We start from the raw sequence: 25,853 nt of genomic DNA, 5'->3' as shown, positions 1-25,853 counted from the left end.
CTTTAGTCAGATGTTAATTTCTTCAAATAAGTAATGGCTTGAACAATTACAGTCAACCACACACACAAAACTTTCTACCTACTGTTATCTTAGAATGTTTTCATTTCAGGACTCTAGTATTAGGATTCTTGCTTTCTCTCTGTTTTTCTTACTACAGCTATAAATCAGTGATCATTGTATCATGAAGTATAAACCTTTAAATGAGTGCATAATGTCATCTTAACATAGGTTACATACCAATTTAATGCTTACTGTCAAGTACTTATTTTACATACATTTGTATTTAATATCACTTCATCTCCATAACCTTTTCCCCTCCAAGCAACTGCAACACAGTTTTAATAATGCTCTTTTCAAAACACAGTTATAAGATATATTTTTTAAAACTTGTAGATTTTATGGAGCAACTCCACAGCTCAATGTTCATTGTGTCTGGCTACTACACAAAGGACATTAATTCCATTTCTGGTAATGCCAGGGATTTTTTCTTGGTGGAAGGTCTGGACCAGGATGCACTTAGACTCACGCAGCCAGTTGAGGAGCTACTTAGGTAAGAAGTAGCAGCTCCTTTTAACCTGACAATGACCAGGAGAGCAGGAGGTTTAGGATTGGGAGTTTGATTGGAATAGGGATTGACAAGGACATTCTGCAGGTGTGTTACATGGTGGAACACTAGTTTGGGTGTTGTGGGTAGGATTTTGCATAGGAACACCTCATCTTAGGGCATGATGAGAGGTAGTCAGAGCTCTGGTGGAGGATGTGGTTGAGCTTTTCAAGGCCATGGTGGCACTGGGTGGCCAGAGGGGTGCTGGTAAACAGGTTTACTGGTGTCAGAGGAGCAGATGGCAATTTGTTTATCAATAAGCTGGATAGGACAGTGTCTGCCAGTAAAGGCTCCGGTAAAGTTATCAGTATGTTTCAACAACTCCTGCTTTCCATTGCAGATGTGACATTCACAGATGGTGAGGCTGTAAGAAAGAGACTTCTTGATGTGAAATGGATAAAAGTTGTCAGAGTGGAGGTACAGTTGGAGGGTGGTGTGCTTTATAGGGTTGGATGTATTTATGGAGTTATATGAATGGAGCAGATCAACATCCAGATAGTTGGCTTGATGGGTTGTGAAGGAACTAGTGAAGAAAATTTTAGAATACCTCTAGAGGTTATGGAAGAGTCAAGGTCACGAAAATGTCATCAGTGAATCTGAACCAGACAAAAAGTTTTAGGTGTTGACTGGATAGGAAAGATTCCTCCAGATGACACATAAATAAATTGCTATATAATGATGCCATGTAAATACCCATGGCAGTACTGCAGATCTGTTCGCAGATGGCCTTCAAAAGTGAATAATTGTAGCTCAGGATGTGGTTGGCTGGGAGGGATAGGAATGAGGTGGTGGGTTTGGTATCAGGATGATCTTGGGAAGGTAATGTGCAATGACAGTAAAATGGTAGAAAACTGTGAAGAAAGTGAGCAGTGTCTTGAATATCGTGTGGAATGTTATAGACAGTAGTCTGGAGGTATTGGTCAACAAAGCCAGAGTTTCATTCTGTGGAAGCACTGTATTTGACGTGTTTCCAGTACAAAAATCTTTGATTTGTAATTGTACATTATGAGATGAATAAACTACACATCCAGCCTCAAAGAGATGATTAATAGGGAGAGCGGTAAGGTTGGGTTTGTCAAAATCAGGGTGAAGGTAAAAGGTAGAAGAGTGGTGGGTTCCTGGTGCGAAGAGGGAGACGTTTTCTGGTGTCTGGTTTTGAGGTGCTCCTAATGTCTTGAGGAGCTGCCTGAGATCATGTTTGACTTTTGGGATGGAATTGTGGTTGAAGGTTTGTATGCTTTGGAAAGTTGGCATAGATCATCAGTGACATAGTCTCAATGATTCATGACCACTGTAGATAAGCCTTTGTCTGTGGAAGGGATGATATGGTCTGAATTGTGTTTCAGGTTTTGGATAGCAATGCCCACAGGTGTGGTGCTGGACTCATAAGGAGGGACCTATGAAAGGAAGTTGTAGCCAGGGTAGAAGTGAGGAATATCTGAAAAATTACCAAGGTGTGACTGGGTGGAATAGGAGGAGGATCACAGTTAGAGGGATGCCAGAACTGTTTTAAATAATGTTCTATTTGCGGTTTTGATTGGCTATTGTCAGTGGGGTATTTGGGGGAAGAAGATTTTTCCACTGCAAAGGATGAGTAAAGGAAAGAACATCAAATCTACATGGATACTCAGTTAATCACATTTAAGTGCCTGGCAGAGGATTCATTGAACCACCTTTAAAATAATTCATTATTACTTCACTCTTAAACAGTGCATGTAAAAAACAAACACCTACACAATGTGATCAAAAGCATCTGGACACTTGACTGAAAATGACTTACAAGTTCGTCGTGCCCTCCATTGATAATGCTGGAATCCTATTTGGTGTTGGCCCACCCTTAGCCTTGATGACAGCTTCCACTCTTGCAGGCATACTTTCAATCAGGTGCTGGACAGTTTCTTGGGGAATAGCAGCCCATTCTTCATGGAGTGCTGCACTGAGGAGAGGGATCGATGTTGGTCGGTGGGGCCTGGCATGAAGTCAGCGTTCCAAAACATCCCAGATGTGTTCTATAGGATTCAGGTCAGGACTCAGTGCAGGCCAGTCCATTACAGGGGTGTTATTGTTCTATAACCACTTTACCACAGGCCGTGCATTATGAATAGGTGCTCGATTATGTTGAAAGATGCAATTGGCATCCCCAACTTGCTCTTCAACAGTGGGAAGCAAGAAGGTGCTTAAAACATCAATGTAGGCCTGTGCTGTGATAGTGCCATGCAAAACAACAAGGGGTACAAGCCCCTTCTATGAAAAACATGAACACACCATAACACCACTGCCTCTAAATTTTACTGTTGGTACTACAAACACTGGCAGATGACGTTCACCATGCATTTGCCATACCCACACCCTGCCATCGGATTGCCACATTGTGTACCATGATTCATCACTCCACACAACATTTTTCCACTTTTCAGTTGCCCAATGTTAATGCTTCTTACACCAAGCGAGGCATCATTTGGCATTTACAGGCATGATGTGTGGCTTATGAGCAGCCGCTCGACCACGAAATCCAAGTTTCTCACCTCCCACCTAACTGTCATAGTACTTGCAGTGGATCCTGATGCAGTTTGGAGTGCCTGTGTGATGGTCTGGATAGGTGTCAGCCTATTACATGTTACGACCCTCTTCAACTGTTGGCGGTCCCTGTCGGTCAACAGACGAGGTTGGGCTGTATGCTTCTTTTGTTCTGTACGTGTCCCTTCACATTTCCACTTCACTATCAGTGTTCTGCCAATAAAACACAGTCTTTGGTTCACCTTCCCTAAATCTTTTCTATGGATTTTTCCAGTTTAAGTTGTTTGTAATTGTAATTCCTAGTTATTTAATTGAATTTATGGATTTTGGATTTGATTGCTTTATCAGTAACTGAAATTTAACAGATTCCTTTTAACAATCATGTGGATGACCTTACATTTTTCATTATTTAGGATCAATTTCCAATTTTCACACCATACAGGTATGTTTTCTAAATCTTTTTGCAATTTTTTTGAACTTATAATGAATTTACTGGATCATAAATGACAGTGTCATCTGCAAACAACCTAATATGGCTGCTCAGATTGTCTCCTAAATCATTTGTGTAGATAACAAACAGCAGAGGGCCTATTACACTACCTTAGGGAACACCAGAACTCACTTCTGTTTTACTTGATGACTTTGCATCAGTTACAATGAACTGTGACATCTCTGACATGAAATCATGAATCCAGTCACATAACAGAGGTGATATTCTATAAGCATGGAATTTGATTACAAGCCACTCGTGAGGTATGATTTCAAAAGCCTCCTGGGACTCTAGACTTATGTAATCAGTTTGAAATCCCTTGTTGAGAGCACCCAACACTTTGTGTGAGTAGAGAGCTAGTTATGTTTCACAAGAACTATGTTTTGTAAATCTGTATTGACTTAGTGTCAGTAGGCCATTCTCTTTGAGGTAATTCATAGTGTTTGAACACAATACCTGTTCCAGAATTCTGCTGCGTATTGGTGTTAATGGTATGGGCCTGTAATTTAGTGGATTACCCCTATTGCTTTTCTTGAATGTTGGTGTGATTTGTGCAACCTTACAATCTTTGGTCATGGATCTTCCGTCAAACAAGCTGTTGTATATGATTATTAAGTATGGAGCTATTGCATCAGCATACTCTGAAAGGAACCTAATTGAGATACAGTCTGTATTGCATATCTACTTCTAAATTACTCATGTTGGCAGCTGTGCTTGATTCAAATTCTGAAATATTACCTTCTTTTGTCTTTGGTGAAGGAATTTCAGAAGGCATTAAGTTTGTGTTCCTGCTAGCATACTTAACATATGACCAGAATTTCTATGGATTTTCTGCCAGGTTTTGAGACAAAGTTTCATTGTGGGAGCAGTTGTAAGTGTCTCTCACTGAAGTCCACACTAAATTTCGATCTTCTGCAAAAAATAACTGTCTTGGGGATTTTGCATTCATTTAAATTTGGCATGCTTTTGTCATTGATTCTGCAACAGTGTTCTAACCTGTGTTGTGTACCATGAGGGATCAGCTCTGTATTTTGTATAAATCTCTCAATTGCTGTTGATACTATTTCTTTGAATTTGAGCCACGTCTGGTCTGCTCTTGCATTGTTAATTTGGAAGATTGTCTCTCATGAAGGCATCAAGGATATTTTTATCTGCTTCTTTGAACACATATATGAACAGATATATTTTTTGTTTATTTTTGGAGGATTTGAGAGGTACAATATTCAGTTTTGGCATGACAACCCTGTGTTCATTAATCCCTGTATCTGATTTTATGGTTGTTATTAGCTCAGGATTATTTGTTGCTGAGAGATAAACAGTGTTTTCACAAGCCTTTACTGTTTGAGTGGGCTCATGAAATAATTACTCAAAATTATTTTGAGAGAATGTGTTTAGCACAATTTCGAATGATGTTTTATGTGTACCTCTGCATTTAAACAAGTACTTTTGCCAACATATTGAGAGTAAATTGAAGTCACCACTAACTATAATTTGAGTTGCATACGTGTTTGAAATTAGATTGAAATTTTCTTTGAAGCTTTCAGCAATTGTATCATCTGAGTCGGGAGATCAGTAAAAGGATCAAATCATTATTTTGTTCTAGCTGCCAAGAATGACCTCTACCCATACTAACATTATAAGTCCAGCATGATTGAAATTAGGCTTGGGGCTAAAGGTTAGGTCTTTAGAAAGTAGTGACTTCTGCGCGGGTCAAAGTTTGATCCATTGTGGAATTTCCATTATTGTTGTGCAGTGCTGGTTCAGCTCTCTTCCTTTCAATACAGTTTGCCTTTGTTACTGTCTCTTTATTTTTTTTTCCTTAATATTTCCATACATCCTTCATCTCTACAGTACCAGCATTTAAAACCTGTAAAACACACACCATGCCTCGCTCTGTCATGCAATTGATGGACCATCACACTCAATAGTGCTGTGCTATAACTCCATACTCCTGTAGTGACACTACCTTTTCCAACATTTCATTTCAGTGTGGTTTTTAAGATATCCTATTCATGCTGCCCAACTTGACTGATAGCACATTGCATGTGTTTATTTAGAATCTCATTATAGATTGTACATCTTTATTTACAATTCACCACAATGAAGCACAACACTTTTAGAACTGAAAATAAGTATTTTATTTCTGACAGCAGCATACAGTCAGAACAGAACTGATCACCTGGATAGAGAGTGAAGCTATTAATACAGACATAAATTATTGGAGAATGCTAGATTTAGACTGCAGTAGCCACCAAACAGATTGCGGGAGGCGCACAATGGCACGGCGCGTCACGGACGGAAGTTGCCGCAAGTAGAGTCCCGTCCACCAGAGGGCACGCGAGAATTCGGACGTGACCTCTGCTGGCTGAACAACAACAACAACAACAACAACTCGAGCAGCACGGGCCGGCCCCAGTCAGTGATCATCGGGCCTGCCCAGGATACAGTCCTGATCCACAGAAAGTGCAGTGCGTGAACAGTGTTACTACACAATTGGCGACGAGTAAGGTCGTTCTTTCGCGTGTTGCATCGTTGTTCCGGTTTCCCATCTTCTCCACGGCATGGAGGATTTGGTGCGAGTTTTGGTTGCACAGCAGATGGAGCTCTTGGCCACCATGAAACAAGTGCTTCCGGCGTTGCTATCCACACCATCTGCTCCGGCACAGTTCCCTCCTCCCTTTCCCCCGTATGACGAGACGGCGGAGGATTGGGACGCGTATGAACATCGCCTTCGGCAGCATTTCCAGGCGTTTCATGTTGCCGATGCGGAGGTATGTCGTGCTCTCTTCTTGTCTTGGATATCTCCCTCACTGTATCACGTTTTGCGCCAGTTCGCGCCATTGCAGGAACCCTCATCCTTGTCTTTTGACGCATTGTGTTCATTGCTGTCTTCCTATTATCGCCATCGCACGCTTGTTGTGGTGGCTAGGGTCGAGTTCTGTCAATGCAAGAAACAGCCCCATCAGTCTTACCGGGCGTGGGCCGCTACCCTGCACGGTCTTAGTCGCAAGTGTCACTTTGTCACAGAGCAGTCGCGAGAGTCGTATGCCCATGTTATGGTATGCGACGCCATTGTTCGTTCGGCCCCTGATAGGGAGGTCCGGCAACGGGCCGTGCAGTTAGAAGACCCTTCCCTCGAGGAAGTCCTGTCCATTGCTCAATCGTATGAAGTCTCTCACGCAGCGGGTCAACAGCTGGAAGTGTGGTGCAACGTCACGGAGGTTCAGGGCGGCGTGGCTGCGTCCACTGTGTCTGGGGTGGACGACATGCAAGTGGTACAATCCGGCCGTTACGGCCGATCCCGCGCGGCATGTAAACAGAACTCCAACCGCCGGCCCCTGTTGCCGTCCTGTGTGTCATGCTATATACGTCATGATCGGTCGGAGTGCCCCCAGCGTTGGGCCGTTTGTTGCAAATGTAATAAGAAAGGTCACATTGCTAAAGTTTGCCCCTCAGCCTCAACCGAATTGAAGGAAGCAGGCTCTGGGGACATGGACGTTGACATTCAGGAAGTTTCATTGGGCCAGGCTCCCGATGCATCGGCGCGCAAACTCGAGGTGTCGGTTCGGTCGCGCCAATTACAACTGCAAGTCGATACGGGCGCGGCAGTTTCGTTGTTGAATGCCCGAACTTATTCCGACCTTGGATCGCCCCCGTTGGCGCCGGTTTACCGGCGTCTCCGCGGTTATGGTAAACGGTTCATTCCCCTACTGGGTCAATTCACTACCGATGTGACTTACAAATCAGTCACTCGGCCTCTTACTTTTATTGTTGTCAGTGATGCGGGCTCCGCTAACCTTTTTGGCCTGGACGCCTTTCAAGCTTTCGGTTTTTCTATCACTGACACCATACAGTTGGTTTCCGAGGACGTTCCCTATCAATCATTGGAATCTTTGATCTCAGACTTTCCAGATATCTTTGAGGAGGGTCTGGGGCGTGTTTTCGATTTTGAAGCTCACTTAACGTTGAAGGCATCGGCTCGCCCGCGTTTTCTACGCGCAAGGCAGATCCCTTTGGCTCTCCGCCCTCCGGTAAAGGAAGAGCTAGACCGGCTGACAGCCCTATGGGTCGTTCTTCCTATTTCTTCCAGTGAGTGGGCTTCGCCCCTCGTTATTGTCAGGAAGCCCTCGGGAAAATTACGTCTTTGTGGCGATTTCAAGGCCACCGTTAATTCCCAATTGGTGGTGGACACCTATCCTTTGCCTCGGGCTGATGAATTGTTCTCCGCCGTGGCGGGAGGCCAATATTTTTCGAAAATCGATCTGTCGGAGGCTTATCATCAGATACCACTTGATGAGGACTCCAAAAGGCTGGCGGTCGTCAACACCCCTTTTGGCCTTTACCAATACCAGCGGTTGGCTTTTGGAATATCCAGTGCCCCGGCGATATTCCAGCGTTATCTTGAGCATGTCACGTCGACGATCCCTCATTGTATTAATTACCTGGATGACATAATTGTCACAGGCCGCAGCACGAAGGAACACTTGCACAACCTTCGCACCCTCTTTCTCAAATTTAGGTCTGTGGGCCTGCGTTGCAACCTGCATAAGTCGACCTTCTTCCAACCATCCATTGAGTATGTGGGCTACACCATCTCTCGGCGTGGCATCCAGCCCCTAGGCAGTTTGGTCCACGGTATCGTCAACCTTCCTCGGCCCGCTTCGCTGAAAGAGTTACAAGCTTTTTTAGGCAAGATAGCCTATTACCACCGGTTCATTCCCAGGGCTTCCACTATCGCCCACCCTCTGCACTGCCTTCTGCACAAGGGTGTTCCTTTTGATTGGTCGCCTGCATGCGAGCGAGCATTCACCTCGTTGAAGGGCCTCCTCACATCAGCCCCTTGTTTGGCTACTTTTGATCCCCATAAGCCGTTGGTCCTGGTTACCGATGCTTCGCAGTATGGGGTGGGGGCGGTCCTGGCCCATCGCAACGCAGATGGTTCCAAGCAACCACTGGCGTTTGCGTCTAAAACGCTCAGTCCCGCGCAGGCCCATTACTCCCAGGTGGAAAAAGAGGCTTTGGCCATTGTCTACACTGTTACCAAGTTTCACCCTTTCTTGTATGGCACGAAGTTTCAGTTAATCACTGACCATAAGCCATTAATATCCTTATTTGGCCCAGCCTCTCAGATTCCGAATAGGGCGGCCCACAGAATACAGCGCTGGGCCTTGTTCCTCTCTAAGTACCATTATGACATTCATTTTCACCCTACGGTACAGCATGCCAACGCCGACGCTCTTTCCCGTCTTCCAGTGGGCCCGGATCCTACGTTCGATCGGAAGGAGGTTATGTGTTTTCAATTAGATGTGGCGTCCCGCCAAGCGGTTGATGGCTTTCTGATCACTGGTTCTCGAGTCGCCAAGGAAACAGCGGCGGACCCGGTTCTCCGGCAAATAGTGTGCCTCACTCAGCAGGGGTGGTCGTCCCGCCCTCCGGTCCAGGCCTCTGACCCTCTTCGTAATTATTTTCTTCTACGAGACTGCCTCTCCGTCTTGGAAGGAGTTCTCCTTCTGGCTACCGATGATGCTGCACTTCGCGTGGTTGTTCCTGCCAGTTTACGGAAGGAGGCTCGCAGATATGTGTACTGGCCCGGTATTGACAGAGAAATTGAGCACTTCGTGGCAGCCTGTTCCCAGTGTGCGAGCCAACAAGCCTCTCCCAGGGCAGCGTTCTCTTCATGGCCGCCAGCAACCCAGGCATGGGAATGTATTCACATCGATTTTGCGGACCCGTTTCTCAGTGGCTTTTGGCTCATTATCATTGATGCTTATTCCCGATTCCCATATGTGGTTTGCTGCTCCTCAACCACTTCAGAAGTTGCAATCCAGGCACTCGCCAAAATCTTTTCTGTGGAGGGTCTGCCAATTACCCTGGTCTCAGACAATGGACCGCAGTTTATTTCGCAGACCTTCCAGGATATTTGTAGGCGCTTCGGTATTCGGTACATTTGCTCTCCCCCCTTCCATCCACAATCGAATGGGGAAGCCGAGCGCATGGTGCGCACATTTAAGATGCAGATGAAAAAGTATGTGCATGAATTTCCTGCGGAGGAAGCATTGACGTTTTTCTTGACGGCATACCGGACCACACCAATGGGAGAACGCAGCCCAGCGGAGCTCCTCCATGGGCGTCAACCTAGGACTCTGCTGCACCTCCTCTGGCCTGGTCCTCGCCAGTCTTCACAAAATGGCGTCCCTGGTTTTCCACTGGGTATGTCAGTCTGGGCCCGTGGTTTTGGTCGCAATCCACATTGGATACTGGCGGTGGTCCTGCGCCGAAATGGCCGCCGGCTCTATACCTTGCAGGCGGGGGACCAGGTGATACGTCGTCACCAAAATCAGCTCCGTCCACGTTCAGGCACCCACCCTCCGACCTCTCAGACACCGACTTCCCCATTGCCGGCACCTGTGTTGGATTCCCGGGGGACGTTACCTCCTCTCCCCGCTGTGACTCTGCCACACTGCATTGGTTCTCCGCCTTGGTGGCCTCCAGTGGCTCCAGTACCGGCATCGCCATCGTTCGAGATGCCCCAGCGAGCGCCGGCCCCCCTAGCAGGCCCGGTTTCTCAGGGGGCTGGTTCCCCTGTGGTCGTCCCTTCCCCTTCGTCCCCGCCACTGGGTCTTGCCTCTTCCGAGGTGGAACAGGATCAGGAGTTCGACGACCTGTCGCCTGTTCTGTCCCGGGCTCCGGTTGTGGGACGACGGGGGCCTCTTCGTGTGGGTCACTTCCAGCCATATTCGAAGGTTCCAGATCGAGGGTTGGCAGATCCCCTCGACTCCGGCCATCCAATGGATGTGGAGGTCATCGCTCTTGCCCGCCGCTCCACCTTCCACCGCAGTGGCTCACATTGGTGTCACCCCCCGAAGGAGGAGGAGTGCAGTAGCCACCAAACAGATTGCGGGAGGCGCACAATGGCACGGCACGTCACGGACGGTAGTTGCCGCAAGTAGAGTCCCGTCCACCAGAGGGCACGCGAGAATTCGGACGCGACCTCTGCCGGCTGAACAACAACAACAACAACAACTCGAGCAGCACGGGCCGGCCCCAGTCAGTGATCATTGGGCCTGCCCAGGATACAGTCCCGATCCACAGAAAGTGCAGTGCATGAACAGTGTTACTACATAAACAAAAATGAAATATTTCATAATATACAAATGTTACAAACATGAGATATTTCAAGAAGCTTCCAGAAATTATAAATACAAAATAACAAATTATTGCCAGCTTGAAATGGCAACACACAGCATACCAGCCAGCAGTGCTAACCATCATGCAACACTGCATGCAGTGCATTTTGTTGCATTGATCCCTCTTCTGCAGAAACCATGACCTGCTCTTTCAGAAGTTACCATTGCAGACAACTGCAGCAGCATGAATCTAGATCTTGTCAGTGGGCCTCTGGATGGTGATGCTGATGGATCATCATGTTCTGGTCATGATGTTACATCCTCTTCACTATGATGAACATCAAAGGTAGACCCTCCCTTGAAAGCTTCACAATCATCAAGTGGATCTTCAGTTTCCTCGAACCTCCCACTGTCATTCGGTGTGCGTGGAGTGTAGTAGGGCTTTGTACAACTCTGCTCTTTTGTCTTCTTGACGAAGGGTCAAAATTATAAAGGAGAGGCAGCGGAAATTAGAATAAACATCAGTAGTTTTAATAGCGACCAGGGAACACACTTTTCAGGATATGTGGGTAGGCTCTGCTATCACATTTATATAAGCGCAACTCCCTGCCAGCCCTAGCTGTCCATAATTTTAACTCCTGATGACAATGTCACAGACAGCAATTGAAAGCTTGGGTTTTTCTCCTAAGTGATACTGAGAAGATTTTAGTCAGTTGTAATCCTTGACTTCATATGTGATGTCTGACAAACAATGATACAACCTAAAGTAACACTTAAGTAACTTCTCCGGTAGCCCTACTTTCTGCAAAGGTCTAAAGATCTATACCGAGTCACCCGATCTGTACCTTACTGGCTTTACAGCACTCTTTGTATTTCTTGTGGATGTCCAGGGTCAGCATGTGGTTGAACTGTTTTGTTTTGTCAGTCCTGGTGATGAGGTGTTTCACATAGTTATCCTGGGTATCATCCGGTTGAAATGATAACAATATATCCATTGTTGTTTCAGCCTCATGACTGTTAAGAAGAAGGAACTGTGTGAAGCTTGTGATGTCAGGCTTCACTGTATTTCATGCAAATGTCACAGTGGGCAGTATTCTATCTCAATCTCTATGTTCAGCATCAGAGTACATCTTCATAAAGCATACTGTGAGGCTGTTCGTCAGTGTGATTACAGAAGCTATTGAAAAAAAAAATAAATAAATAAATAAAAATAAATAAATAAATAAATAAAATAAAAAAATCACTGGAACTGCCTTAACAGATATGGTGGCCTACAGCTCAGTATGGGATCCAGCAGTCACAAAGTTGAAATGAACACATCAAATGCAGATTGAATGTGTGCCCGTATATGAGGATACTGCAGTCATCAGTGAAGTCACAGCCAGCAGCTAGAGTATATAAGGAATACCGGCAGTCTGTCAGCAGTCATTCCACCTGACAAAGACCAGGGAGTGCTTGGTCAAAAGTTAGTGGATTTTAACCACCTGATGCAGCTGGAGGTCCAACAACATTTTACTCATTAGTGTGATCTGTTTTGTGTTTTTGCTTCTAGTCTATAAATACAAGAACCTCCTTAAGCCTATTACGGACAACTTTTCTTTTATAAGTCAGAAAGTCACTAGGCTATGTGATGCCTTTTACAATCTGTATTAATCTATTTCTTTATGATCTGAATAGTTTCCATAACTGTTTCTTCCCTATATAAATTTGTAACACCATGGTCAGTTCAAGTGCGTGAGTCAGGTATTATGCTTGTTGACGAAGAATTTATATGGTTATAGTTAAAGTACTCTATCATGTTAGAATACCAAATATAAGATACATTATAACTTAAAGCATATATTTTCAAATCTATTATTATTATTATCTACTTTTTATTTGTTGAGAGTTTACCAAGAAGTTCTGTTAAATGAGAGAAGAATTCATCAACATTACTATTTGGGGCTTGTATAGGCCAATTATTATTAAGCTTTTATTTGCTTTGCTTTACTCTTACTGCTGCTGACTCACATGCTATTTACATAGCAAATTAACCCAACAAATCGTTTTTTTTCTTTGTCACACTGAATGTTATTTCAATCAAGTGCTTACATCACCTACCTTGTTTACCTCTCTACAGTATATACTAAATTTTATAATTATTTAATTCTAATGGAAGCTATAGCATTGACATGTATGTGTTCTTCAATATACTAACAAAGATTGAAGCATTGGTTTGTTCCTAAGGAGCTGTTATTACAATTTTTGTTGAAACTGAGTCCAAAGCTTTCTCAGAATTTATGACTCCTAGATGTAATGGTAAGTCATATTCATTACACCAATTTCGTTACTAGTTTTCTTTTTTATTTCTCATATGTCAGCTTCCTGGTGGTGGAGTACAGTTAGAGTCTTCTTGCAGTGTTCAGGAATTATCTTCTATTCCAAATATTCTGCACATAATAAAATATCTTTTGTTTATATTTAAACAAATCATGGTCTTTTGTCTGAAAGTCCTTTCATGTCCATGGTAATCATCATGTTTACAGTAATATTTACATCAGAATTCTCTCCCTGCTCTGTCCCTCAGTAATAAAACACATGATCTTATTTTTATTTAGGTTGCTTTCTTTTAACATCCCCATAATTATGATAACTTCAACCAATTTGGCTACATTATCTTATGATTCTAGAGTTTCAGAATTTATTGTTCCTAAATGGAAAGTAGTAGAAGCATTTGATTCTCTAAGAACCATATTATGGTCTATCCACCCAAGCATAGTGTATGAAGATGCAAGCTTAAAAGTATCTTGGCCTGCCCCAAGCCATTGCTTGAGTTCCCCCAGTCCATTCCTCCCAGTAATCTTTCACTCAGGCCATAATACCGCTTTTCCAGGAATTTGTTGAGACTGTTAAAGTTCTCATCTGTTCAAACTTCCTGAGATATAATTTAGTCCAGAATATCAAGGGCACCCTTCTGCACCTACAAAGGCAAGGGAAGATAGTGTCTTTCTGCTGGAAATCAGAGCAAATAAGAATTTAGGGAGATGAATTAGCAGGTATAGCACCCAAGAAGGCATGTAGCTATAATCAGGTGATTCAGTGTGCCATCCCCCCACGTGCTATCACTTCACTCTTGAGGTACAGAGTCATGTGTATAGGAAGAAGAGTGGCAGTAAGTGCCAGACAATAAACGGCAGCTAGTAAAGCCAACATCACAACTGTGTCAGTTTCTTCCAGCATCAGAGATGGAATGAAGTCCTTTTCACTTGTTTTCACATAGGACCCAGCCCTATGACACACACCTTCCTGCACCAGTGAGAGGATCTTACAATGTATGGCACTTGTGTGTACAGATCACAGTGTGCCAAATTTTAATTGTCTGTGTTATATTTTCGGATAAGAGGGCAGTGGTTAATTCACCTGCTGATTTGTCCTCTACTTTAGATGACAATGGGAGGAATGTGGCATGACTTCTAAGATTCTGTGAAATGTCCAACTTGCTCCCTAAATATCAGGGTTTACTCTCAAATGTTTTATTTTAAGGATGGCTGCCTCACCTGTGTCTTTCATAATTGATTATTCATTCACATACCTTTCACATTTATGTTAGCGTGCTTGTATTATCTGTGTTTTAGAAGAACATTTGACCAAAATTGCAGTACATTAAAGGATGTATGATAATGTGATTGTATAGTCACAGATATGGAAAAGGTAAATTTAGGTGGATATAAGTTTTCAGCACCCGCAAGTAGAGACACTACGGAGAGAGGAGTTGCCACATATGTTAAAATTTATCATAGTGTGAAAAATTTCAATACTAAATAATGGTACTTTTATAATTGTAGCTATGTACAGGTCCCTATTCTGAAGTTTTTAGCTATTTTTGAAAACCTTGGATTCTCTGTTGTGCTGTCTGTCAGACAGAGGAAAGTAAATTATTGTTTATGGGGATTTCAGTGTATATTTTCTGAAAGACTCTGATAGAAAGCTTGACCTCGAATCATTACTGATTTCTTTCAATTTGACATCAGTTATTCATTTTTCTACTCAGGTAGTACAAGAAAGCAGCATACTGATAGATAATGTTTTTATAGGTGAAGATAAATTTAATCAAATAAAAACTTTTCCTTTTAAGAGTATTCTGCCTGGTCATGATGCACAGGTAGTTACAGTATATGACATAGTTCCATACAGTAATGCAAAACAGTTCTACAAAATAGTATGTTTATTTAATAATTTAACAATTGCAAATTTTAGGAAAAGAGACTGGGATGATGCATACAGGGAACCTGATGCTAATTTAAAATTTAACCCATTTCATGATACATTTGTGAGGGTATTTGAATACAGTTTCCCTAAGAAGACAATCAAACATAATTGTAAGAAACCATCTAAAAATCCATGGCTCACTAAAGGGATAAAAAGTATCTTGTAAAAAGAAAAGGCAAGTGTATCTTATAGCTAGAAAGGGTAGTGATCCGGAAATAGTCAAATATTATAAAAGCTACGGCACTGTATTTAAAAAAAATATATATTAAAAGTCCACAAGTATCTGCATCATGTCTGAGATTAGCACCTCTGATAATAAAATTAAAACAATTTGTAATATCATTAAAAGGAAAACAGGACAACCGAGAGCAAAGAAAGACTGTTTCTCTATCAGACTCAGTGAAAAGCTTGTTAACAAACAGTAAGAAGTAGAAAATATGTTTAATATTCATTTTTAAGTGTTGTAGAGAAAATAGGATCCAGCTATTTATTAGAAAGTGCAAGGCAGTATATGGAAGAGGCATACCTACCCAGTTTGATAAATTTGAAATTCAACCCGCCTCTCCTAGTGGTATTAGGAAAATAATAAATTCATTCAAAAGTAAAAGCTTGCATGGAACAGATAGCATTTCCAACAGAGTACTAAAAGGTTGTTCGCAATGGATAAGTAAGATTCTCATCCATAAGTAGCTAACTGAAACAGGGCATTTTTCCAGATAGACTGAAAGATGATATTAGTAAACCATTGCATAAAAAAGGGGATAGGTCTGATGCTAACAACTTCCATGCAATCTCAGTTTTATCCAAAATTGTTGAAAAAGTAATGTATTCAAGAGTAGCTTCACATATTTGTAAAAATTAAGTACTAATAAAATGTCAATTTGGTTTTCACAAAGGCATTTCAACTGAAAATATTACATATGCTTTCACATATCAAATATTGGATGCTCTGAATAACTGAACTTTTGACCATGTGAGTCATGAGCTTCTTCCAGATATGCTTAAGTATTGTGATATGTGTGGGATAGTGGACAAATGGTTTAATTCAGAAGGTTGAAATCAACAGTACAGATAGCCTGCAGAAATCAGATGAGTCCTCTGACAGGGGAGTTATCTCAGAGATCAGTCTTGGGTTCGTTATTGTTCTTAATATATATTAATGACTTGCCACTCTGTATTCATGAAGATGAAAAACTAGTTCTTTTTGCTTATGGGACAAGTATAGCAATCACAACCAAACAATAAGAATTAGCTGAGGAGGAAATTGTAAATAATATCTTTCAGAAAATTATTAAGTGGTTGTCTGCAAGTCTTTCAAGAAATTATTAAGTGGGTCTTCACAAATGGACTCTCACTAAATTTTGCGACAACACATTATATACAGTTCTGTGTAGTACATGGTGTAACACCATTGATAAGTATAGACAGGGAACAAACGTTTGTTGCTAAGGCAGAACATTCAAAATTTCTGGATGTGAGCATTGATGTGAAATTGAATTTGAAGAAACGCATTGATGATATGCTGAAATGCTTAGGTTCAGCTACTTATGCTATGAGAGTTATTGCAAATTTGGTGATAAACATGTCAGGAACTTAGCCTACAATGCTTATTTTCATTCACTGCTTTCACATGGCATTGTATTTTGGGGTAATTCATGACTAAGAGAAAAAGTATTTTTTACGCAAAAGTGGGTAATCAGAATAATAGCTGGAGCACACCCAATATCACTTTACAGACATTTATTTAAGGAACTCAGGATATTTACAGGACTGTTTTACATTACTGTATGGAACTATGTCATATACTGTAAATACCTGTGCATCATGACCAGGCAGAATACTCTTAAAAGGAAAAGTTTTTATTTGATTAAATTTATCTTCACCTATAAAAACATTATCTATCAGTGTGCTGCTTTCCTGTACTACCTGAGTAGAAAAATGAATAACTGATGTCAAATTGAAAGAAATCAGTAATGATTCAAGGTCAAGCTTTCTACCAGAGTCTATCAGAAAATCTACACCGAAATCCCCATAAACAATAATTTGCTTTCCTCTGTCTGACAGACAGCACAACAGAGAATCCAAGGTTTTCAAAAATAGCTAAAAACTTCAGAATAGGGACCTGTACATAGCTACAATTATAAAAGTACCATTATTTAGTATCGAAATTTTTCACACTATGATAAATTTTAACATATATGGCAACTCCTCTCTCCGTAGTGTCTCTACTTGTGGGTGCTGAAAGCGTCACAATTCATATATTCACTTATGAAATATGTTATTAATAACCATGCAAATTAAAAAAAAATAACAAAGTGCATAGCTACAACACAAGAAGAAAGGATGATCTTCACCATTCTGAGTTAAATCTCACTTTTGGCTTGGAAAATGGTGAATTACACTGCCACAAAAATCTTTGGTTATTTGCCAAACAACATTAAAATTCTGACAGATAGCATGTGCAAATTAAAATAACTTCTGAATGAGAACTCCTTCTCTGCAATAGATGAATTTTTAGATGTGAAGTAGTAATTGAAAAAAATTTATATCATTTAAAGAAAACTTGTGTTAAACTGACACATTCCACATCAGTACAAAATGTCGTATTCATGGTCTATGGAACAAGTATTAATTTGATATATGAACAGGAGAGAGACTGGGAGCAAAGGTCCTAGTAACCTTGTCATTAAGAGCCCATAACCCATCACCCTCCTCCAAACACACACACACACACAACACACAACACACAACACACATATACCGTATATACTTAACAACAGTTGATCCAACAACCCTAATCTGGGTGTAAGCCTACTAGTCTTGGAGAAAGAGGGTGACCTATACACCTGGCTGTAAATAATATGAAACACTATATGACATAACATTTTTCACAAACATGAGGTATGCACAAAAGTGTAGCTTGTTGTTGAAGACCAGAAAGTATCATCTAACTGACTAGTGATGAGTATATTTTAGTAAATATCCTGTTTTCCATTTGGAACATTTTAAGAATTTATTTGGAGGCCAGTAGGTCATGTAAAATTTAATAGAGCCATTTTACACATTAACTGTTGTTTTTCAGATTCTGATGGCCTTTAAAAAAGGAGGACTTCGTAAAGGTGACTCCGTACTGATCCATGCAGGTAGTGGTGGTATTGGACAAGCTGCCATCACCTACTGCCTGTTTCACGGCTGCACTGTTTTCACCACTGTTGGAACACCACAAAAGAAAGAATTTATTCTCAAAAACTTCCCACAGGTGAGTCTTATATTTCAGTTACAATCATTTGGCTACATCATTTTCAGTCATACTTGGAATGTGGTCAAGTTTCCCTCTGTAATACATCTCCAGTGACCTCTTCATTGATCTTCCATTATTTATTCCTTAATTTCAAGACATATGGGACAATATTTTCAAAAGAATGCAATGCCAAGGGTCACAAAATTTTCTTGGAGTTGATCGTCATACATATGAATGTTCGGATATTTTTTCAAGAGAAAATGCCAATCATTATTTAAAAGAGTTAATAAGGTGCAGCAAGCTGAAAGTAGCCATACTGAAAAAAAATGTAAATTTGTATTAAAGTACATGAACCAAAACAGAAAAAATACAAAATTCAAACCACAAATTAATTGAGGGATGATGTAAACTGAGATAGGGCCCAAGAAGACACTAATACAAGAGAGGAACCAACCATTCCAGATGAGAGAAGATATGGAGGCAAAGTAGGGCAAGCCTACTAACACTCCGCCAACCAGGGGTCGGGGAGCCCCTGCAGAAGCCCGAGTCGTTCGTCGTTCGTATGAATGAATAAGAGAAAACAGAGAAAGAGGTCACTTGTTATTGCTTTCAGTCTGAGAGATACTTCTTAAGAAAGACAGGGTTAGAAAAGTAGACTAAAGATTCATATTCAACTGAATATTGATATTGTACAAAGTAAATTATCTGATGATTGATGACAATCAGGAGTGGTAACTAAGTGTGATAAGTTCACTCTCCACAAAACTAATGATTTATTACCAATAAAAATTAAAAAGAAGTTCAAAAGTAGCCTTCGTCCTGTAACTTATCATTCTGTATATTAATTGGTCCAGTTTTATCACACAGAAAAAATTACACAGATGATAATGGACAAGTCAGAAATTTGTAATCTATATAAATGGAAATGGAAATGTTTATTTGTATAAAATGATAAATCTCTGGAAGTTCTTCATCAATTGCTTTGAAATTTTGACACAACATTGCATTCAGGTATGAACGTATTTTTATATAACAATTTTTAAATTTATGTAATATATGAAAATTTGGAATACATAAATGTGAAAAGTTATTAGCAAACAGGAAAGTTGTATTTATGGCTAATCAGCTTATGATTGGAGTACCACTACAGAATGAATTTGCATCACAATAAACAAGGATCAAGATCAGCGAGAGGGGGTAAAAGGGGTGTGAAGAAAAGAATGTAGAAAATGGAAAGGAGGAGATGGACAGAGAGAGGGGTCAGGAATAGATGGAGAGAAGGGAAGTGGAAGATGGACATAGAAAGAGGGTGAACTGATAGAAGCAGTGGACAGGTAGAGATGGACAGAGACAGGATATAAAAGGAAATTAGGAGATATATACAATTCCTATACATATTAGAAACATTTGCTTTCTCTTTGCCTTCATTTCCATCTAAGCAGAATTAGCCACAGCAATTCACTGCTAAGAACAACTTGTAACTAATAAAGAAAATATGTAAATATTCTAATAATATGCATTCAGTTTATGAGTCTACATTTTAAGAACAATTTTTTCATGTTTAGAAATTGTTATACAAACAGCTTATTCTGTGTTATTTGGTCCTTGAAGAAACTATCCATTGCTGGCTGCGGTGGTCTCACGGTTCTAGGCGCGTAGTCCAGAATCGCGCGACTGCTACGGTCGCAGGTTCGAATCCTGCCTCGGGCATGGATGTGTGTGCTGTCCTTAGGTTACTTAGGTTTAAGTAGTTCTAAGTTCTAGGGGACTGATGACCACAGCTGTTAAGTCCCATAGTGCTCAGAGCCATTTGAAACTATCCATTCTTCTTGTATGTTTTTGTATAATGTATACCAGAATTAATTACATATTTCAGGCAAAATGATGTTCTCTGAAATTTTTTGGGGAGTCTTGGCTATATTCTGTTGGAGCGGACCTAATTGTGCATAAGCTTATTCTTCATTAATGTATAAGGTTTCATAAAGTAGAGATGAATGAATCAAACAATGGAAAATCCAGGATGGAATGTAACAATACTGTGATAAAACACTGCTACTCACCATATAGTGGAGATGCTGAGTTGCGGATAGGCACAACAAAAAGACTCTCACAATTATACCTTTCAGCCATTAAGGCCTTTGTCAGCAATAGATGCACATTCACGTGCGTGTGCGCACACACAGACACACACACACACACACACACACACACACACACACACACACAAAATGCAACTCACACACATGACTGCAGCCTCAGGTAACTGTAACCTCACTGCGAGTAGCAGCACTAGTGCATGATGTGAGTAGTGATTGGAAGGGAGTAAGGAGAAGGGCAGGGAAGGGGAGGGATAGTATGGTGGGGCTGGCAGACAGTGAAACTCTGCAGGTTAGACGGAGGGCAGTGGAGACGTGGGGAGAGAGGGGGGGGGGGGGGGAGTAGTGGAAAAGGAGAGAAATAAAAATACTAGGTGTGGTGGTGGAATGATGGCTGTGTAGTGTTGGAATGGGAACAGGGAAGGGGCTGGATAGGTGAAGACAGTGACTAACAAAGGTTGAGGCCAGGAGGGTTACGGGAACATACAGTGTATTGCAGGAAAGTTTCTACCTGCACAATTCAGAAAAGCTGGTGTTGGTGGGAAGGACCCATATGGCAGAGGCTGTAAAGGAGTCATTGAAATAAAGGATATCATCTTTTTCAGTGTGTTCAGCCTTCACTGACCGTAATTATCCTCCCAACCTTGTACAAAAGACTTGACATTAAAATAGTGCAAAAAACCTGTACTACCACACATTTTTCATGCAATTGTTGACATTGTTATATTCCTGTATGTTGCTGAAAATAATAATAGTATACAGACTTTATTTTAAGAAAATGTCTTATTTTAATATTTATGGTTTTTTGTTAGCATGTGGCAAGCCTGTTTAGCTAATAAACTTTGTCTACAGCCCCTTTCATTGAATTATAATTCAAAATCATTTTTAGGGTCTTATCAACAATGTCACTGATTTCATCACTGATTCATCACTGATTCAATAGAACAACATTCATATTTCTGTATGGAATATAACTGACCACAGCAGTGGGTCATTTATGAAGAAGAACAAATTGCTACGAACCCTCTTCTTGGGTATATTTGTGAAAGCTCTGGTTTATTTTTCTGTATTAGTTCCCAATATTATTAATTTCCTTTCAGGAGCAACTGTTCCAGGTTGTATGATGTAAAAAAGTTGTCGCACATGGTATTCTAATCTTGAAACTCAGAAATGAGATCAGAAACTACTCTCATTCCCGAATTTTTGGTGCCAATCCATTATCCTTTACTATATAGGTTATGGCTTTCAATATGTACAAAGATTTCCTGTCACACAGAGTCCATATTTTGATCCCATATAGTGCTGGTTTGCTTGTGATATGGTGTCTGAATGGACAGCAATCTCTAAATCCTATTAATTGCTCATCAACAGTAATATTTTCCCCTGGGTTATAGAGTTTAGAAGTGACTTCTACCCACTTCTCCAAAATACTATGAACTACAGCAAGTTTGACATCATGTTATCTTTCCTCTCTACTGAATTTCTTATCAAATGGCAGAGCAGATGGTATGTACAGAAGTTGCATTGGGAATTTTTGCTTTAAATATGTTCAAATGGTATCCATATCCCACAATCTTTTTGTACTCTTCCCATGTTATCAATATACAGTCACAAGGAATTAGAGTCCTAAGCATGCATGAAAAACATAATCTTCAATGTTTGTCCACTGTTGATGATAAACTCACTTCCCTTCAATGTTTGATATTTTTGTTCTTTCATTTAGGAACTCTGAACAAATTCCACTTCAGATTAACTTTTTGCATCACTTATTCAGCTTTTTGCATACCTGGTAATTCCTGGGATACTCTTGGTGATATTTGAACCAGATAGGCAGTCATTTTGTGCTTGTGGGTATAACTGAGATTATGTATTCTGATTTTTAGAAAGAAAAGACTGTTTCCTATTTTGTACAGGCTGTGAATTGTCATCACTGATAGAACATTTGCTTTCATATGCATTAGTGTCATTTTCTTCAAACTTGGAAAGTTTTCATGCATCTATGAGGAATTTACTAATTCTTCCAACTCAATGTAAGCCAAGGATTTAATTGGCATGGTGTCACAATTCAAACTCAACAGAAACAATATAGATTCAAATAAATGAGAAGTTTTAAACAACTTCTTGGCAAAAGCAAGAAACTAGTCCATTGTTATAAGCACAAAGTTTGAGTGTTTGGAGTAAGATGGGGTGATAAAAGTTGTTATTATCATAAGGTATAACAGAAAACTGAAAAATATTTTCATTAGAGCAATCGTGACTGCCTCTCAGCTGAGTGGTCAACATAAATGTCTGCTCTATGGAGAATCTGGATTCAGTTCCTGGCATTGCCAAGGTCCTTTCCTTGGTGATAGAACTGATATGGGATGCACTCAGCCTTATGATAGCAATTGAGGAGTTACAATGTCCAGTAACATTAATGAGACCACCTGTCAGAGGCCAGAATAGCCACCTTTTGCAGTGCAGACTGCTGTGAGATGTACAATAGAGATTCAGTGACATTCTGGTAGGTACCAACAGGGATGTGCAACCATGCTGACTCCAGTGCCATGGCCAGCTGCACTAGCCTTCTTGATTGAGGATCCATGGTACAAACAGCCTAATTGAGGTGGCTTGACAGATTCGCAACTGTGTTTAAATCTGGGGAGTTTGGTGCCCAGGAGAGTACAATAAATTCATCCTGGTGCTCTTTGCACACATACACTGTGAACTGCATGACATGTTGCAGTGTTCTGCTGGTACATGCCATTGTGCTGAGGAAATATGAACTTCATGTACAGGTGGACATGGTCTCCAATGATAGATGCATACTTGGTTGATCCGTTGTGCCTTCTAGATTGACCAGATCACCCATGGAATGTCCTCCTTCCTGGACCCTTCCAATGATTGTTGTAGAAAGTTTGCTTTCAGACTTTCATGCTGTACACACCAACAACCATCCTTAAGACGGTGCATAATACCTGATTCATCGTGAAAGGTCACCTTTCACCACTCAGTGGACATCCAGTTGCAGGATTGGCATACAAATTCCAACCTTTGTTGCTGATGAACAGCAGTCACTTGACTGGCCCTAACTGGAGTCCAAGTAAATTGTCTAGATGGAAAAACTTGGAAAGACACTGGCAGCAGAAAACATTGCATAAGGATGCATTTCCCAAGAAGACTCTCTGAGAATGGGCCATGCATCCAAAGCTCAGAAGGGTTGGCAAGTGTATCAGAACCAGTAACAATAATAAAACCTAGTATATGTGCATGCCATAAGTTATTTCCAGCAAGCAATAACAATAAAATGGGCATGAACCAGGCACCTGCTGTGGAGGCCCATACGCAGCAACATTCTTGAATAGTCATTGAGGAGACACTGTTGGTAGCCCCTTGGTTCATCAGAGTGGTCAGTTACTCAACATATGCATGTCTATTCACCAGTACACACCTCTGCAGCCAGCCATCATTCACCTTATCATCTATGGCCCATGGTCCGCAACAGTTACGTCGGTGTCGGGTTTGGATAGCGCCATTTTGCCATCCGTGGTATAATTTAACCATGGTAGCATGCAAACAGTTTACAGACTTAGTTGTTTTGGAAATAGTTCCAACATTGACCTGAAAAACAGTGATTATGCTGTTTTGGATGTGGGTAATTTGTTCCATTTCTGTGTTACGACAATGACTGCACTGTTCTGCAAGATCCTCACCCACCTGCCCACACAGCAAGATTTATACACCCTCCACTGCAAGTGCAGCCACCTTCCATCTGTGAGTGGTTATTACATGCTGATGTTTTAATTTTGAAACATATGATGGTGGTCACATTAATGTGTATGCGACATTCTGGTCTTAATGATCAGACATAAATGTGAATATTATACAAGCTCCTTGTCCAGGCCGTGAGGGCCCAAGGAGTGTCAACCAGCCACCATGTCATCCTCTGCTTTGCTGCATCACGCAGATGTGCTACAGAATGGCATGTGGTCTTCACACCACACTTCCGGTTGTTACACTGACTTTCCAGACCATGGAGCCATTGCTACTGAGCCAAGTACACGATCCAGTCACACTAATGTGGCAAGGTGTTGAAGGTTGAATAACCACCATTTGCATGGCAGATATGTAGGAAGAGAGTTCATGAGGTTTTGGAAGTTACCAACAGTGATGTAGAGGCATGCCCACTCCAGTGCCGTGGGAGGCTGTGCTAGGTTTCCCGGTTGGGATCCTTCGCACAAACAGCCAAATTGAGGTGGTCCCACAGGGCCCATAGCCATAACCTTGATTTGTTTGTAGGTAATGCCTTCAAAAGAGATGTAATTGTGGGTTAGAATATGGTATGTCATGGCAATTAGGAAAGAGGTTGTAGGTTTGGCGATTAGGAAGGAGGGTGTAGGTTTGGTATCCATCGGTCTTTGGGAAAGGTAGTGTTCAATACCCCCCTATGAACCATGGACCTTGCCATTAGTGGGGAGGCTTGCATGCCTCAGTGATACAGATAGCCGTACAGAAGGTGCAACCACAATGGAGGGGTATCTGTTGAGAGGCCAGATAAACGTGTGGTTCCTGAAGAGGGGCAGCAGCCTTTTCAGTAGTTGCAGGGGCAACAGTCTGGATGATCGACTGATCTGGCCTTGTAACACTAACCAAAATGGCCTTGCTGTGCTGGTACTGCAAACGGCTGAAAGCAAGGGGAAACTACAGCCATAATTTTTCCCGAGGGCATGCAGTTTCACTGTATGGTTAAATGATGATGGTGTCCTCTTGGGTAAAATATTTCGGAGGTAAAATAGTCCCCCGTTCGGATCTCTGGGTGGGGACTTCTCAAGAGGATGTTGTTATCAGGAGAAAGAAAACTGGCATTCTATGGATAGCAGTGTGGAATGTCAGATCCCTTAATCGGGCAGGTAGATTAGAAAATTTAAAAAGGGAAATGGATAGGTTTAAGTTAGATATAGTGGGAATTAGTGAAGTTTGGTGGCAGGGGGAACAAGACTTTTCATCAGGTGAATACAGGGTTATAAATACAAAATCAAATAGGGGTAATGCAGGAGTAAGTTTAATAATGAATAGGAAAATAGGAATGCGGGTAAGCTACTACAAACAGCATAGTGAATGCATTATTGTGGCCAAGATAGATACGAAGCCCACGCCTACCACAGTAGTACAAGTTTATATGACAACTAGCTCTGCAGATGACAAAGACATTGAAGAAATATATGATGAAATGAAAGAAATTATTCAGATAGTGAAGGGAGATGAAAATTTAATGGTCATGTGTGACTGGAATTCGTCAGTAGGAAAAGGGAGAGAAGGAAACGTAGTAGGTGAATATGGATTGGGGGTAATAAACGAAAGAGGAAGCCGCCTGGTAGAATTTTGTGCAGAGCACAACTTAATCATAACTAACACTTGGTTCAAGAATCATAAACGGAGACTGTGTACATGGAAGAAGTCTGGAGATACTGACAGGTTCCAAATAGATTATATAATGGTAACATAGAGATTTTGAACCACGTTTTAAATTGTAAGACATTTCCAGGGGCAG

At 41.3% G+C, this 25,853-nt stretch overlaps 1 protein-coding gene across 1 annotated transcript in view; it reads left to right on the top strand.

The window, feature by feature from the left end:
- LOC126100464 (fatty acid synthase-like) overlaps positions 1–25,853 on the top strand; it is a 443,119-nt gene that overhangs the window by 258,984 nt on the left and 158,282 nt on the right. Inside the window, exon 26 of the mRNA XM_049911071.1 lies at positions 18,069–18,245. Coding sequence (XP_049767028.1) covers positions 18,069–18,245 — 177 coding nt within the window. The remainder of the gene's footprint in view (positions 1–18,068; positions 18,246–25,853) is intronic.

This window comes from Schistocerca cancellata, chromosome 9, assembly GCF_023864275.1.
Source record: "Schistocerca cancellata isolate TAMUIC-IGC-003103 chromosome 9, iqSchCanc2.1, whole genome shotgun sequence".
NCBI lineage: Eukaryota > Metazoa > Arthropoda > Insecta > Orthoptera > Acrididae > Schistocerca > Schistocerca cancellata.
Note: the sequence above shows the minus strand (reverse complement) of the source record. Positions and strands in the feature narration are given on the sequence as shown.